At 35.2% G+C, this 12,387-nt stretch overlaps 1 protein-coding gene across 2 annotated transcripts; it reads left to right on the forward strand.

Annotated features, from left to right (window-relative positions):
* The first annotated feature begins 5,707 nt into the window (after positions 1-5,707).
* Positions 5,708-9,327, forward strand: LOC127159140 (GTPase IMAP family member 9-like). Of its 2 annotated transcripts, XM_051102039.1 has the most exons (6): positions 5,708-5,743; positions 7,034-7,117; positions 7,310-7,396; positions 7,479-7,535; positions 7,617-7,741; positions 8,219-9,327. In XM_051102039.1, the coding sequence occupies exon 6, from the start codon at positions 8,326-8,328 to the stop codon at positions 9,064-9,066; it is 741 nt and encodes a 246-aa protein (XP_050957996.1). In that variant the 5' UTR covers positions 5,708-5,743; positions 7,034-7,117; positions 7,310-7,396; positions 7,479-7,535; positions 7,617-7,741; positions 8,219-8,325; the 3' UTR covers positions 9,067-9,327. The 2 variants fall into 2 exon arrangements, with proteins under 2 accessions (XP_050957996.1, XP_050957995.1); XM_051102038.1 differs by lacking the exon at positions 7,617-7,741.
* The last annotated feature ends 3,060 nt before the right edge of the window (positions 9,328-12,387 follow it).

Below are 12,387 nucleotides of genomic sequence, written 5' to 3' on the forward strand. Positions count from 1 at the left end.
GTCAAAATTGCAGAATAGATATCTGGAATTGGAATTATGACTAGTCAAAACTGAATTATGACTAGTATGGCAAAGAGTATTTAATGTTAAAACGGCTTGCCATACACAAGTAGGGCTCGCTGCAGCCTGCGGTGGACATCCAACCCCGCCCACATCCACGCATGACGTCAGACGTCACGCCCATCGCCGATACAACCCCGCCCGCGTACGAGCGTGACGTCGAAAGTCACGCCCATATTAAATACGTCACATTGTGATTCCCCAATCCCTATACCGGGAAACCCGGAAGTATGTCGAAGCAACTTACTTTTTTTCGGGGATCTATATAAAATAATAGGCCATTGTCCTTCGTTTTACTAATACACGTTTTCTTATTTGTGTAAAGGATGTCTAGGCTAAAATGTCACAACTTAAATCTAATATATTTAATATGTCTAATATACGGAGCTGATTTCGTCATCATGACAGCCTGTAATACGCTTGCATTGACTACATTAGGCTAGATGCTAATAACCTTTAAACTTTACCTTGTTCATTTATGTAATGAGACAAATTCACATTTATTACGATCGATTTTAGGCGAATTTTCAAATGTAATGTAATGTTTAAAGGGGACAGTTCGATTTTGGTATTGTAAAAGTATGTAAAAATAATGGTAAAAGTTGGTATTGTATAATTGTCAGGTTTTTTTTTTGTTTTTTTTTTTTTAAAGTGTTCCGCTTATCATAAAGTGTTAACATTTAAATGGCAGAGTCAACAGTTCTCCATATGCAGTAGGCTACACATACATAGGCTAAACAGAGGTTGATTGCTTTGATAGTTTAAACATGACATTGACCTTCAGGCCTTATTCATCACAACTTGATATGAAATTTGTCCAGGTCCTCCACATACTTAAATACGAATAAAAAGACATACATTACTTATTTGGGCATTTTATATTTATTATTTTACAAAAATAATTCAATTTAAAATGTTACAAAAATATACACTACCAGCCAAAAGTTTTTGAACAGTAAGATTTTTAGTTTTTTTTTTTTTTAAAAAGTGTCTTCTGCTCACCAAGCCTGCATTAATTTGATCCACAATAACACAAAATTTAAGCTTCTATTTGAATATATTTTAAAGTGTAATATATGTAGCAAAGCTAAATTTTCAGCATCATTACAGTCTTCTGTGTCACTTGATCCTTCAGAAATCATTATAATATGCTGATTTGCTGCTCAAGAAACATTTCTGATTATCATCAATATTTAAAGCAGTTGAGTACATTTTTTCTGGATTCTTTGATAGAAAGATCCAAAGATCAGCATTTATCTGAAATAAAAAGGCTTTTGTAACATATACACTATATAATTCAAAAGCTTGAAGTCAGTGTGCGTGTATATATACATTATTATAGAATTAATAGATTATAGAAATTAATACTTTTATTTAGCAAGGATGCTTTAGAGCAAAAGTGATGATAAAGACATTTACTTTTTAAAGAATATAGAACGATTTCTGAAGGATCATGTGACTGGAGTAATGCTAAATGTCATATTTGAAATCAATGGAATTAATTACATTTTAATAGAAATATAGAAAACTGTTTCAAATAGAAAAAATATTTTAAAATGTTACTGTTTTTGTTATACTTTGGATCAAATAAATCCAGGCCTGGTGGGCAGAAGAGACTTCTTTAAAAAAAAAAAAACATTAAAAATCTTACTGTTCAAAAACTTTGACTGATTGTGTTTAACAAAATATATGTTCCAAATATCATAAGTCTGAGCAGTTGAATGATCAGACAAACAGTTCTTGTTATGCAGTACACATACCTACATACATAGGCTACACAGAGAGATTCCTTGCTCTGAAAGATTATTCACAGGACATGGCATGAGGCCTTGTTCATCAAGACAATTTGATATGAATGTGTCCAGCTCCTCCAGATACTCAAAGATGAATAAAAAGACATCTCTTGCTTCATCCGGTTCTCCCCCCCGGTAGTCTTTGATGGCATTTTGTTGATTTTTTCTGTCCATCTGTAGAAAGGCAGGACCTTTCACCACCCCACAGAATAACTCACAGCGACTCTATTTCCAGCACCATGATGGACCTTTGGTAACTTCCACTTTTTGTCCTCTTGGTGCTCCTGATAAAAACAGAGAATACATATGTGTTGGAAGGTATATGTGTCCACTAAAAAGTATTTACCTTATCATTTAGGCTACATCATCCTTCTACATACAAACATATGTATGATTTATATATTTATTTATCTATATCAATATCTAGAGAAATGATCTCACCATACCTCCATGCACCACTGCATGGCTTATGTGGTCCTCCAAGTGAATTGTAATGAGTCATTTTCTTTACTGGTAAAACTGCAGCAGGGACCCCTCAACCCGGCAGAACTGCCCTGCATCAGGCTTGGACTGAAAATGTGTAGAATGCACAAAAACATTGACAAACGTTACGTGATCTTTCCATTAATATAGAAGAATACAAAGTACTGGGTACTGTGATCAATGTTTATCATTAAAGATGTCATATGTATGTGAGTGTTTTGTGTGGGGGGGCCAGGTAAGTATATATGTGTGAGAGGGATGAAGTTTGTCTGAGTGGGTGAGATGACTGTATTGTGTGGGGGTCAGTGTATAAAAAAAAAAAAAAAAAAAAAAAAAAAAAATGCACATTGATTCAGCATTCACTTTATGTCATAAGACGTAGATAGATAGATAGAATAGATAGTGCACTCTCTGTCTATTCACACATGTATGTATATATGTATTTGTGTGTGTGTGTGTGTGTGTGTGTTTACACACACCTATGTATGTATACACACACACAGACGTACAGACACATGTACAGTATACACACAGACAGAGACACACACTGATGCGCTGATTCTTACGATGACATAAAATGAATGCTGAATGAACGTGCAAGTTCCCCAAAACACAAACACATAACAACACTCATCTAACCCACGCACGCACACATATAACGTTAATATATATAAATATATGTAAATTTGTTGTTAGCTAAGTAATAACGTGTCTGTGTGAAGTTTAAAACACATACTAAGCGTGCCGAACTGTTGTTTATGCACATGAACACAACGACGCATACATTCTTAAAAGTTGTCAATGTTTCTAAGTTATGGTAAAGATCAAAGATATATTTTTTACTTACCCACACGACAAACAACTTCTTTTTAGCGTTAGCAAACAATACGAATTATCTTCTTATCGACGCTTCTTCCTGTTTCACAAAAAATGAATGAATGTGACGTATTTGGACACGGGCGTGGTTTGTGACGTCGCACTTGGATATGGGCGGGGTTGGATGTCCACCGCAGGCTGCAGCGAGACGCTCCTCGAAAATTTGCGAAGCGTAAGCGAAAGCTGTGGCAACGCATTCAGAATCCGTGATTCGCGAAAACGATTCTTTGAAAATCATTAACAAAGAATGAAGCATATTTGAAGAGCATGTTAAATTCGTGCGACTGAGTTCATTTTTTCATTTTCATTGTGTTTTTCTTCTTTTGCAGTGGCATATTTTTGATCATTTCTTGGAAAGTTATGTTCAGTTTTACAAAGTTACGTTCATTCTTATTGGCACAAAAATAATCCCATAGATTGCGCGCTCTCTAGCGTGAATGCGGCCGTGTCTCTGAGCTCCTCATTCGAATGTGCCGCGTCCAGCATATGCTCAGTGCTTACGAATTTAAAACGATCTCCTCGTTTGAAGTGTTTTGTTTACTTCTCACTGAATTTTGAATTCTGCAAAACGTCACATGAAACAACTGTTGTTCAAATTACTCCTATTCTCGTAACTAACTTATCACTAGCACAAATGAATAACATAGTAATTAATAGACAACCAGGCAGCTAATTTTACAGATATGAAGCGGACATTAACTGGTTTGAACAGAAATCGCTTCAAATAATGTGCAGGGTCAACCGTGTTTGAGTTCTTTGAATGGGCTAAGATGTTCCACAAAACAACATGCAACAAAGTGCATAAAATCTAACCATCATAAGGCCTAGCAAGCAAAAAATCTGAAAATGAGACTTAAATTAAAAGCTTTTACCTTGATTTTACCGAAATAGATCCTCTGCAAACACGTTGAATCCTCAGCCTTTTTGCTTCTGCGACGTGGGGGAGGGGCAGTTGTCGCCCAGTGCGCATGCGTAACAGCATGGCTTGGACATTTTGAGTAATTTTACTTAAATTTCATTAGTTATGGGAACTATCTGTTCTAATATTTCAGCAACAATGAAAAAAAAATTAGTAAACTCAACATTTTGGTTAAAATAGAGTAAACTTACTAGTATTTTTATAGCAAGGAATACTATTTGGTTTTACAGTGTAGAACACTTTTTCTTGTGTTTGTATGGTGTGCTGTTGGTATAAAATTATAAATGTATTGATGTACATGGACCTCTCTGTGACATTGTATCAATTTATTAAAATACTTAAATCACAATTACAAGAGTAGCATTTTGTATGTATGCATACACTTCATTTAATAATGTTTTAAATGGGCTTTAAATGCATTTATCATGTTTTATTACTTTCTGTTGTAAGCATGAAGTACACTTAAAAATTACTCCAAAATTTTACTTAAAGCATACTAACAAGTTCTTTAATAATGTACTTTAAAAGTATACTTTCAATGCATTGTTACATTTCAGCACACAGTTAAAAATAATACTAAAATATATTTACATAAAGTGCAAATAAATACACTTTTAAAAACAAACAAAACTACATTTCAAGTATATTTTTAGAAAATATATTTTTTTAGAAAATATACTAAATTACAATTATTTTAAAGTGTGTTAAAAGTTGTATTGTGAAAATAGGTAAAAGTATGGTGGTAATACACTTATAATATATTTAAAGTTAGTACAATTTTTGGTTAGTATATTTGCAATGTACTATTGAAACAGGAAATATATTACAAATACAATAAAGTATACTTTTTTTTTCACTAGGGTAGCCCCTGAAATACAACTTTACCAGGGAACCCCCAGTCACGATTTTTAACAGCGGAACTCCCCTCGAAACGCGATTGGGCTAGTTTTGGGCTACTTTTGAGGAGAAATTGGGTGGGTTTTGTTGTGAAAACCTGGCAACCCTGCTTGGACCACAAAACAGAACAGGAAAAACACAATGATTGTGGATCAGACTAGCAGACTGGATTTAAAACCTTGAAATGACACACCGGTTGTGTTTGAAATGCCATACTTGCTTACTGCCAAATACACAGTGCATACTGTCTACTAGTTTTTAAAGAATAGTGTGTGAAACAGTATACAATAAGCAACAAATGTTTCAGAGCAATATGCTAAAGTGTTGTCACATGACAAACAGTGAACATTAATTCCACACACCTGCCGAGGCTGTTAATTTACAAATACATGTGCTGTCTGTTCTTTTCACAAAGGCTTGTTAATAAGGTTTCATACTAATAAACAATGCTATATTGAATTGAACTCATTTCATAATTAATTAATTTAACACACTGAACAGAACTGAATCAACAATGAGTTGCCTTTACCTGAACAATGATACACAATCTACCATGCACCTCTCAATTTCAGTGTACTTAAGTTATATTTAGCAGACTCTGGCAAATATAGTAGGTCAGGGGTAGGTTCGGTCTTGCAGAGTTGAGCTTCAATCCTAATCAAACACACCTGAACAAGCTAATGAAGGTCTCCAGAATTACTATGGCTACAGACAGGTGAGGTTTTATTTTTCAGGGTGTGAACCCTGACAAAGATATTATATTCTATTCTATTAGCTCATGCTTTTTCTGTATTGTTCTCTATTGTTCAGTGATAAATTCATCCAGGATCAACACTGTTTACTGTTAATGTTCCACACTGTAAAATTAAATGAATTTACATTTGACCAGTTTAATATGGAGAGGCACTGAAATGTAGACCTTTGTTTATGTGTTATGTTTTTGATCTACACTGTGCATGTGACATGAGAACAGTTAGCGCTTTAGGTCTGTACATTAGCATGGACTCACTAACACTAGCTAGTTTTAGCCAGAGATACCTTGCTGGAGCACGAGATGACATTAACGTTCTGCTTGAGCAGATGAAAACTGTAACTTAACGAGAGTATAACAACCAGAAAATAAACACTGAATAATAAAACACATTGCTCCATTGTCTGTCCTCTCGGGATACCTGGAATCAGTGTTACAAGTTCCCCAGGCACATCACTTCACCATTTTTGTAGCATAAACACCATCAAACTGATGAGAGCTTCAGATCTTCCAATGTTTCTCTATGACACTGAAACCTAAAGATGTCTGAGTTCCAGTCCTGGTGCAACTGGGGAGGCACTGAGCACCAAAACAGCTTCTTTCATTTTTTTTTTCTTCAGTTGAAAGATGGAACCATGGAAGAATTAAAGGGATAGTTCACACAAAATGGAAATTCTGTCATTAATTACTCACCCTCTTGTCATTTCACACCCATAAGACCTTCATTCCCTTCATTAGTTCACTAGAATACCACAATGTGTTTGGATAATATTTTAATAAATAAAGTTGAAAATTTTGTTTTTATGCTCAAACAAAGCACTCACGTTGCTTTATAAAAGTGAGCTTAAACCACTGAAGTCACATGGATACATTTAATAATGTCTTTCCTATTGTTTTGGACCTTAATGTGTAAGTTGCATGGCTGACTGTAGAGAGTCAGAAAGCTCTCAGATTTCATTAAAAATATTTTAATTTATGTTTGACTATAGGTTTTACAGGTTTGGATCTACATAAGGATGAGTAATTAATGACAGAATTTTCATTTTTGGTTGAAGAAATGTCCTTCAACAGAAAATGTTAACACCTTTTATAATCAGTTAAAAGCGTTCTCTGAAGGGAGGTAGCAACCAGATAAGATCTGTCACAAAAATGATTCCAAAATTGCCTGCAGCTGATACTACCAATGTCCTATTCATTAATATTGTCTGAATAACATGAAACTGCAACATGCTCAACTTATCATATTTACTTTAGTAAAACAGGAAGTTATGCTTAATGTGCCTCAGACACAAATAACACAAGTGGCACAAGAAACAAGATCACAGATGAGTGAAAACGGTAAGTGATTACTTATTTTCAAATGACTTAAATATAATATTAAATAACTACCCTCTTATCAGATTTACTACTTCTGGTTTTATGAAGAAAACAGTAGATTAGTTCTGTGAGAGTCAGAGAGCTAGATGCTTCCGGTGTGTTTGCACCCACTGTAAAACAAGAAGAGTGAAAAAGTGCAATTATCTGCCTTAGACAAATAACAGAAGTGGTGCAATTAACTGCCTTAGACACAAGTAACACAAGTGGTGCAAAAAACAAGATCACAAATGAGTGAAAACGGTAAGTGACTTATTATTTCAAATGACTTTTTTAGTAGTTATATAGTTAACATGATCATTAAACATTTTTTTCTCCCCTACAGAGCCATTACTACAAAATGATTACACCGGAGTGTCACTTCACTCAAATTTCTTAAACCGTAAGTAGATTTTTAACTACGTCACAGTGATGTTGCTATTGTACAATACAATATTTACAACAATATATGCACTCTGTCCAGCCCTTTATTTGTTTTATTAGGATGTCGACTGGCTATTAATAAATGATTCCCTGAATAGCTCAAGATTGGATGATTTAGAGAGAAAACATATTGGGGCATATTCACTAAACAGCCATTTTTATGGGGTGAGTGAAAGCTGACTAATTTCACAGATTACATGACAAGAAATGCATTAAAGTGTAATTGGATCAGTTACATTAGTCCATTCCTATTCATTTATTTTTAAAAACTTCATTTACTAGACATATCAGTGAATATCCTGATCTACATAATTCCTGAAGCAAATCGACGTAAACAAGGGAATAAATGGTGCAATTAATTGTTGGTGAATTTGCCCCTTTGTCACCTGGCTGATTTCATTTGTATTTTAAAACAACATTCAGTGTAGTACAATAATTGCTTTAATATTGCTTTACTTATTAATTTTCACAAGTATTCTACCTGTAATTTGAATCACACATTTCATTATGTTGTGTTTTAGGGTAAAAAGGAAATGTCTGTAAACTTAATGGAAAAAGAGGATTTGCCAGTACCATATTTACCACATTTATGACTCCTGTTAGGGAACAAATGCTGTTTGAATTATATTTCTTAATTTGCAGAGCTCAGTGACATAAGGATTATTCTGGTGGGGAAGACTGGAACAGGCAAGAGTGCGACAGGAAACACAATTCTGAGACAGGAAGTGTTTGAGTCTGAGGCCTCACCTATGGGGGTTACAGCACAATGCAGCAGTGGTTTTGTGCAGGACGGAGGAAGAAGAGTCTATGTGGTTGACACGCCAGGGTTTTGTGGATCGCTGACTAAAGAAGGCATGAAGACACATTTGGAGCAGTGTGTTGAGCAGTCTGTTCCTGGTCCTCATGTGTTCCTGCTGGTCGTCAATCTGGATGCAAGATACACAGCAGAGGAGATGAACACCGTGGAACTGATTCAGCAAAACTTCGGAGAAGATGCCGTGCAACACACCATCATCCTGTTCACCAGAGCAGATCAACTGAAACGTAAATCTTTGCAGCAGTATATAGCAGAAAGCCAGGACCTGAGGAAACTGACAGACAACTGTGGTGGAAGATATCACGCATTCAACAATAATGACATGAGGAACCGCTCTCAAGTCACAGAGCTTCTGAAGAAGATTGACAGAATGATCCAGGAAAATGGAGGAAGGTATTACACCAACAAGATGTTTGAAGAAGCTCAAAAAAAGATGAAGAGTAAAGAGATAATGAAAAAGGTAAAAGATGTGGCAATAGGGACATCTACTGTAGGAACAGGAACAGCAGTAGCAGGAGGTGTCGCCCTGGGATTAACAGAAGCCGTGGTTTTACCTGCTGTTGCAATCGGAGTTGGAGCTGCTGTAGCTGCAGTTGGAGTGGGAATAGGTGTGGGAATGGGTGTGAAACTGATCGTGGACAAAATCAAGGAAAAAGAAAAGAAGAACAATTAGCCTAAAACAGCAAAACTCTTTTCAACACATACATACTCAGATCTTGTCTTACTTCATCTGATCTGTTTTATTATACACGTCCTCAACATAAATGTGAAATGAAAATGATCTTTTCCACCTATTGTTTCCAGCTTCTTTTAATTTTTATAAGCATTTAAAGAAATTACTTTGGTTACTTTGTTTTTGTAGCTGATGACTCTAGAAAGACTCTAGTATGTAAAAAAAAAAAAAAAAAAGATTAAATAAATGAAATGTAACCAAAAAACGAAATCAATTATTAAATAGTTTGCTATTTTGATTAAACATGCATGTGATCAGTGTGAAAGTATATAGATGCTGATGTTTTTCTGCTAAAATAAAACAATACATTTCTGAATTACAGCATGATGTGATGTATTTATTTAACTGGAAAACATTCGAGTATAAACTATTATGCCAAACTTCATAGTGTTTGGTGATGATGCAGTGTTAAAAAGAACACAAAAGAAACAAAACTAAAAGAGTCAGAGAGCTAGATGCTTCCGGTGCATTTGGGTGTATTTGCACCTACAGTATAACAGGAAGTTATGCTTAATGTGTCTCAGACACAAATACAATTTTTTTGTTACTTTTATTGTGGCCCAATTACTAATCAAATTGTATATTCTATGTCAATTTTTGGATACTGAATGCTCTATCACTCCACCTTTTGGAGGTTAGGGTTCCAGGACGAAATCCATTCTTTCACAAATTTACCATCATTGCACCACAACATCATGCACAAACTAGGAATGGAAATTACTTTTAATGAAGGTGTTTGCCTCTCCCTTCACCTCAGACCTACAATTGTCTGTAGAGCCACTTCCTAATCTTAAAGATAGTGTAGAGCTGAGAGTTGCATCCAGTACAACATAGTCAAATGAGGGTTCAAACCCAACCTATACAAAGTTGATCCATCTTTGTATTGATCCAAACTGAAAGATAATACTGGTTTAATGGATATGGAACCATATAAAGCAAAATTGAAGATGAATTCATCAGTTTATGTCAAACAGTATCCACTTTCACCAGAAAAGAAATCTGACCATTGACAATTTTTTTAAACAGGGTGTCCTCATACCAACTCATTCGCCAGTTAATCCTAATGAGGATTGTTGGAGGCTTAGATTTGCATGTGATCAATTCGTTAATTGTACCTCTAGCACCCATGGTGCCTGATGTACAAACTATTATGTATTCAGTTCCATAACAAATGTTTCACTGTAATTGCCTTGTGTGCTGCATTCTTCTCCATTCCTGTATACCTGCGAACACGAGCACTTTTCGCATTTTGTTTTAAAGGCAGACAATATTGCTGGACACACCTTGCACAGGGTTACATAGACTCTCTGGCTGTTTTCTCTGCTGCTGTGCACAAAACTCTATCCACCATTACAGACTTACCAGCTACTGTCTGTGCAGTGCAGTATGTTGATGACATATTCATGAGCAGTATTTAAAGGGAACGCAAAATTCACTTTTACATGTTGTTTGAACATAAATGTGTATTGGCAGTGTGTGTACACATCCACACTATAATGATAAGAAACACTCAGTGTTTTTTTTTTAAATCCCTATAAATCATTACTTCTTTCTCAAATCAAGCCATTCTCAGATTCTTGGCTGTGTGATGTCACACAGACAAAGGCTGCTCCCACGATAGTTGATTGACATGGCTGTCTTACCTTAGACCGGCCCTGAGTGGGCTGTAAACTGTCCGCCATTGTGTCCAGTGCAGCAAAAGACAAGAATGTCTCCTAAGCGACTGATGTGTTATGTTGTTGGATGTAATAATAAACATAGCCATGGGCAAAATGGCTGTGCAAAATGGCTGCACAGCCCCCCCTAAAATTTTGCGATTAGCTCCCTAAACTGTACACAAATTCATGATCGAGTCCCCTTTAAATTTCATAAGAAAATTGTGGCAAACTTTGATCGGCTCCTCCCCTTTTTTCAGCACGTTATTCTTTTTCAAATCGCCTCAGTGCAGAGCAGGAAACACGCGAGGTGTGTGTTTATCAATAGATTGTTATAATATCTGCATCTGTGTTTGTCCAATGATTCCTTTAAGGCCTCCAAGGAGAAGCAGAGGTGGTAATTGAGTCGCAGCCTCAGTATTTAAGTGTAAGTATTGAAATGTTAAGCTTTAGTAAAGTTTTTTATTGTCTCATGAGATTAATAGACTGATGTTATGTGAAAAGAGTACCCTGTGTTTATCTTGTAGGGACCTAAAACACTGAACACCTCACTAAATAAATTGCTGCATCACTAACAAATGCTGCCATCAAAAGTTTCAAGTAAGTAGTGGTTATTTACATATATGTATGCTTTTATAGATGCTGTATTAACTGTGCTATGTTAGTATGTTTGTTGTATATAGTATGTTGTATAGTTTTAAATATTTAAATATTTGAGTGTTTATATGTGCTGTTATATTGTGTATTCGGGGATTAATCACAGAGATAGACACGAATACATGATACAGCTTGTACTTTTTGACATCGTCCAGACTCCAGCATGAACTCTTTATCTAGATGTTTTATTAATCTGTTCATGTTGCCTTTATTCTGATCTTTAGTTGAGATATAAGAACAGGATATAGAAGGAACTGGTTAAAGAAACATCTGTATTAAGAGTTCATGCTGACTGCCATTTGTTTTTAGCTTTTGTTGAGGGAATGCTGGAAAATTTCAAACCTAAAAGCTAATTTCCATATTTGTACAGTTTAAAAGCAGTTCTTCAAGCTGAATAAATGGAAATAAACATAAACAAATTTAATCAAGCTCATTTGTGACCCTGGACCACAAAACCAGTCTTAAGTCGCTGGGGTATATTTGTAGCAATAGCCAAAAATACATTGCATGGGTCAAACTTTTAGATTTTTCTTTTATGTCAAAAATCATTAGGAAATTAAGTAAAGATCATGTTTCATGAAGATATTTTGTAAAATTCCTACTGTAAATATATCAAAACTTAATTTTTGATTAGTAATATGCATTAGTAAGAGCTCCATTTGGACAACTTTAAATGTAATTTTTTTCAATATTTAGATTTTTTTAGCACGCTCAGATTCCATATATTCAAATAGTTGTATCTCAGCCACGTATTGTCCTATCCTAACAAACCATACAGCACAGTGAAAAACCGGGCTGTAGAGACTGGAATAGAGAAACCAGAACAATACTATCTGAGGAGGAGCTCAGACAGTTGAAAAAAACTCACAATTGAGGCCAAAAAAGTCATAAAAGTTCATGATGCCCAGTACATTGCAGAAGTGAAGCTGCAGATTAACACTGCCAACCT

Source organism: Labeo rohita, unplaced genomic scaffold (genome assembly GCF_022985175.1).
Source record: "Labeo rohita strain BAU-BD-2019 unplaced genomic scaffold, IGBB_LRoh.1.0 scaffold_1933, whole genome shotgun sequence".
Taxonomy (NCBI): domain Eukaryota; kingdom Metazoa; phylum Chordata; class Actinopteri; order Cypriniformes; family Cyprinidae; genus Labeo; species Labeo rohita.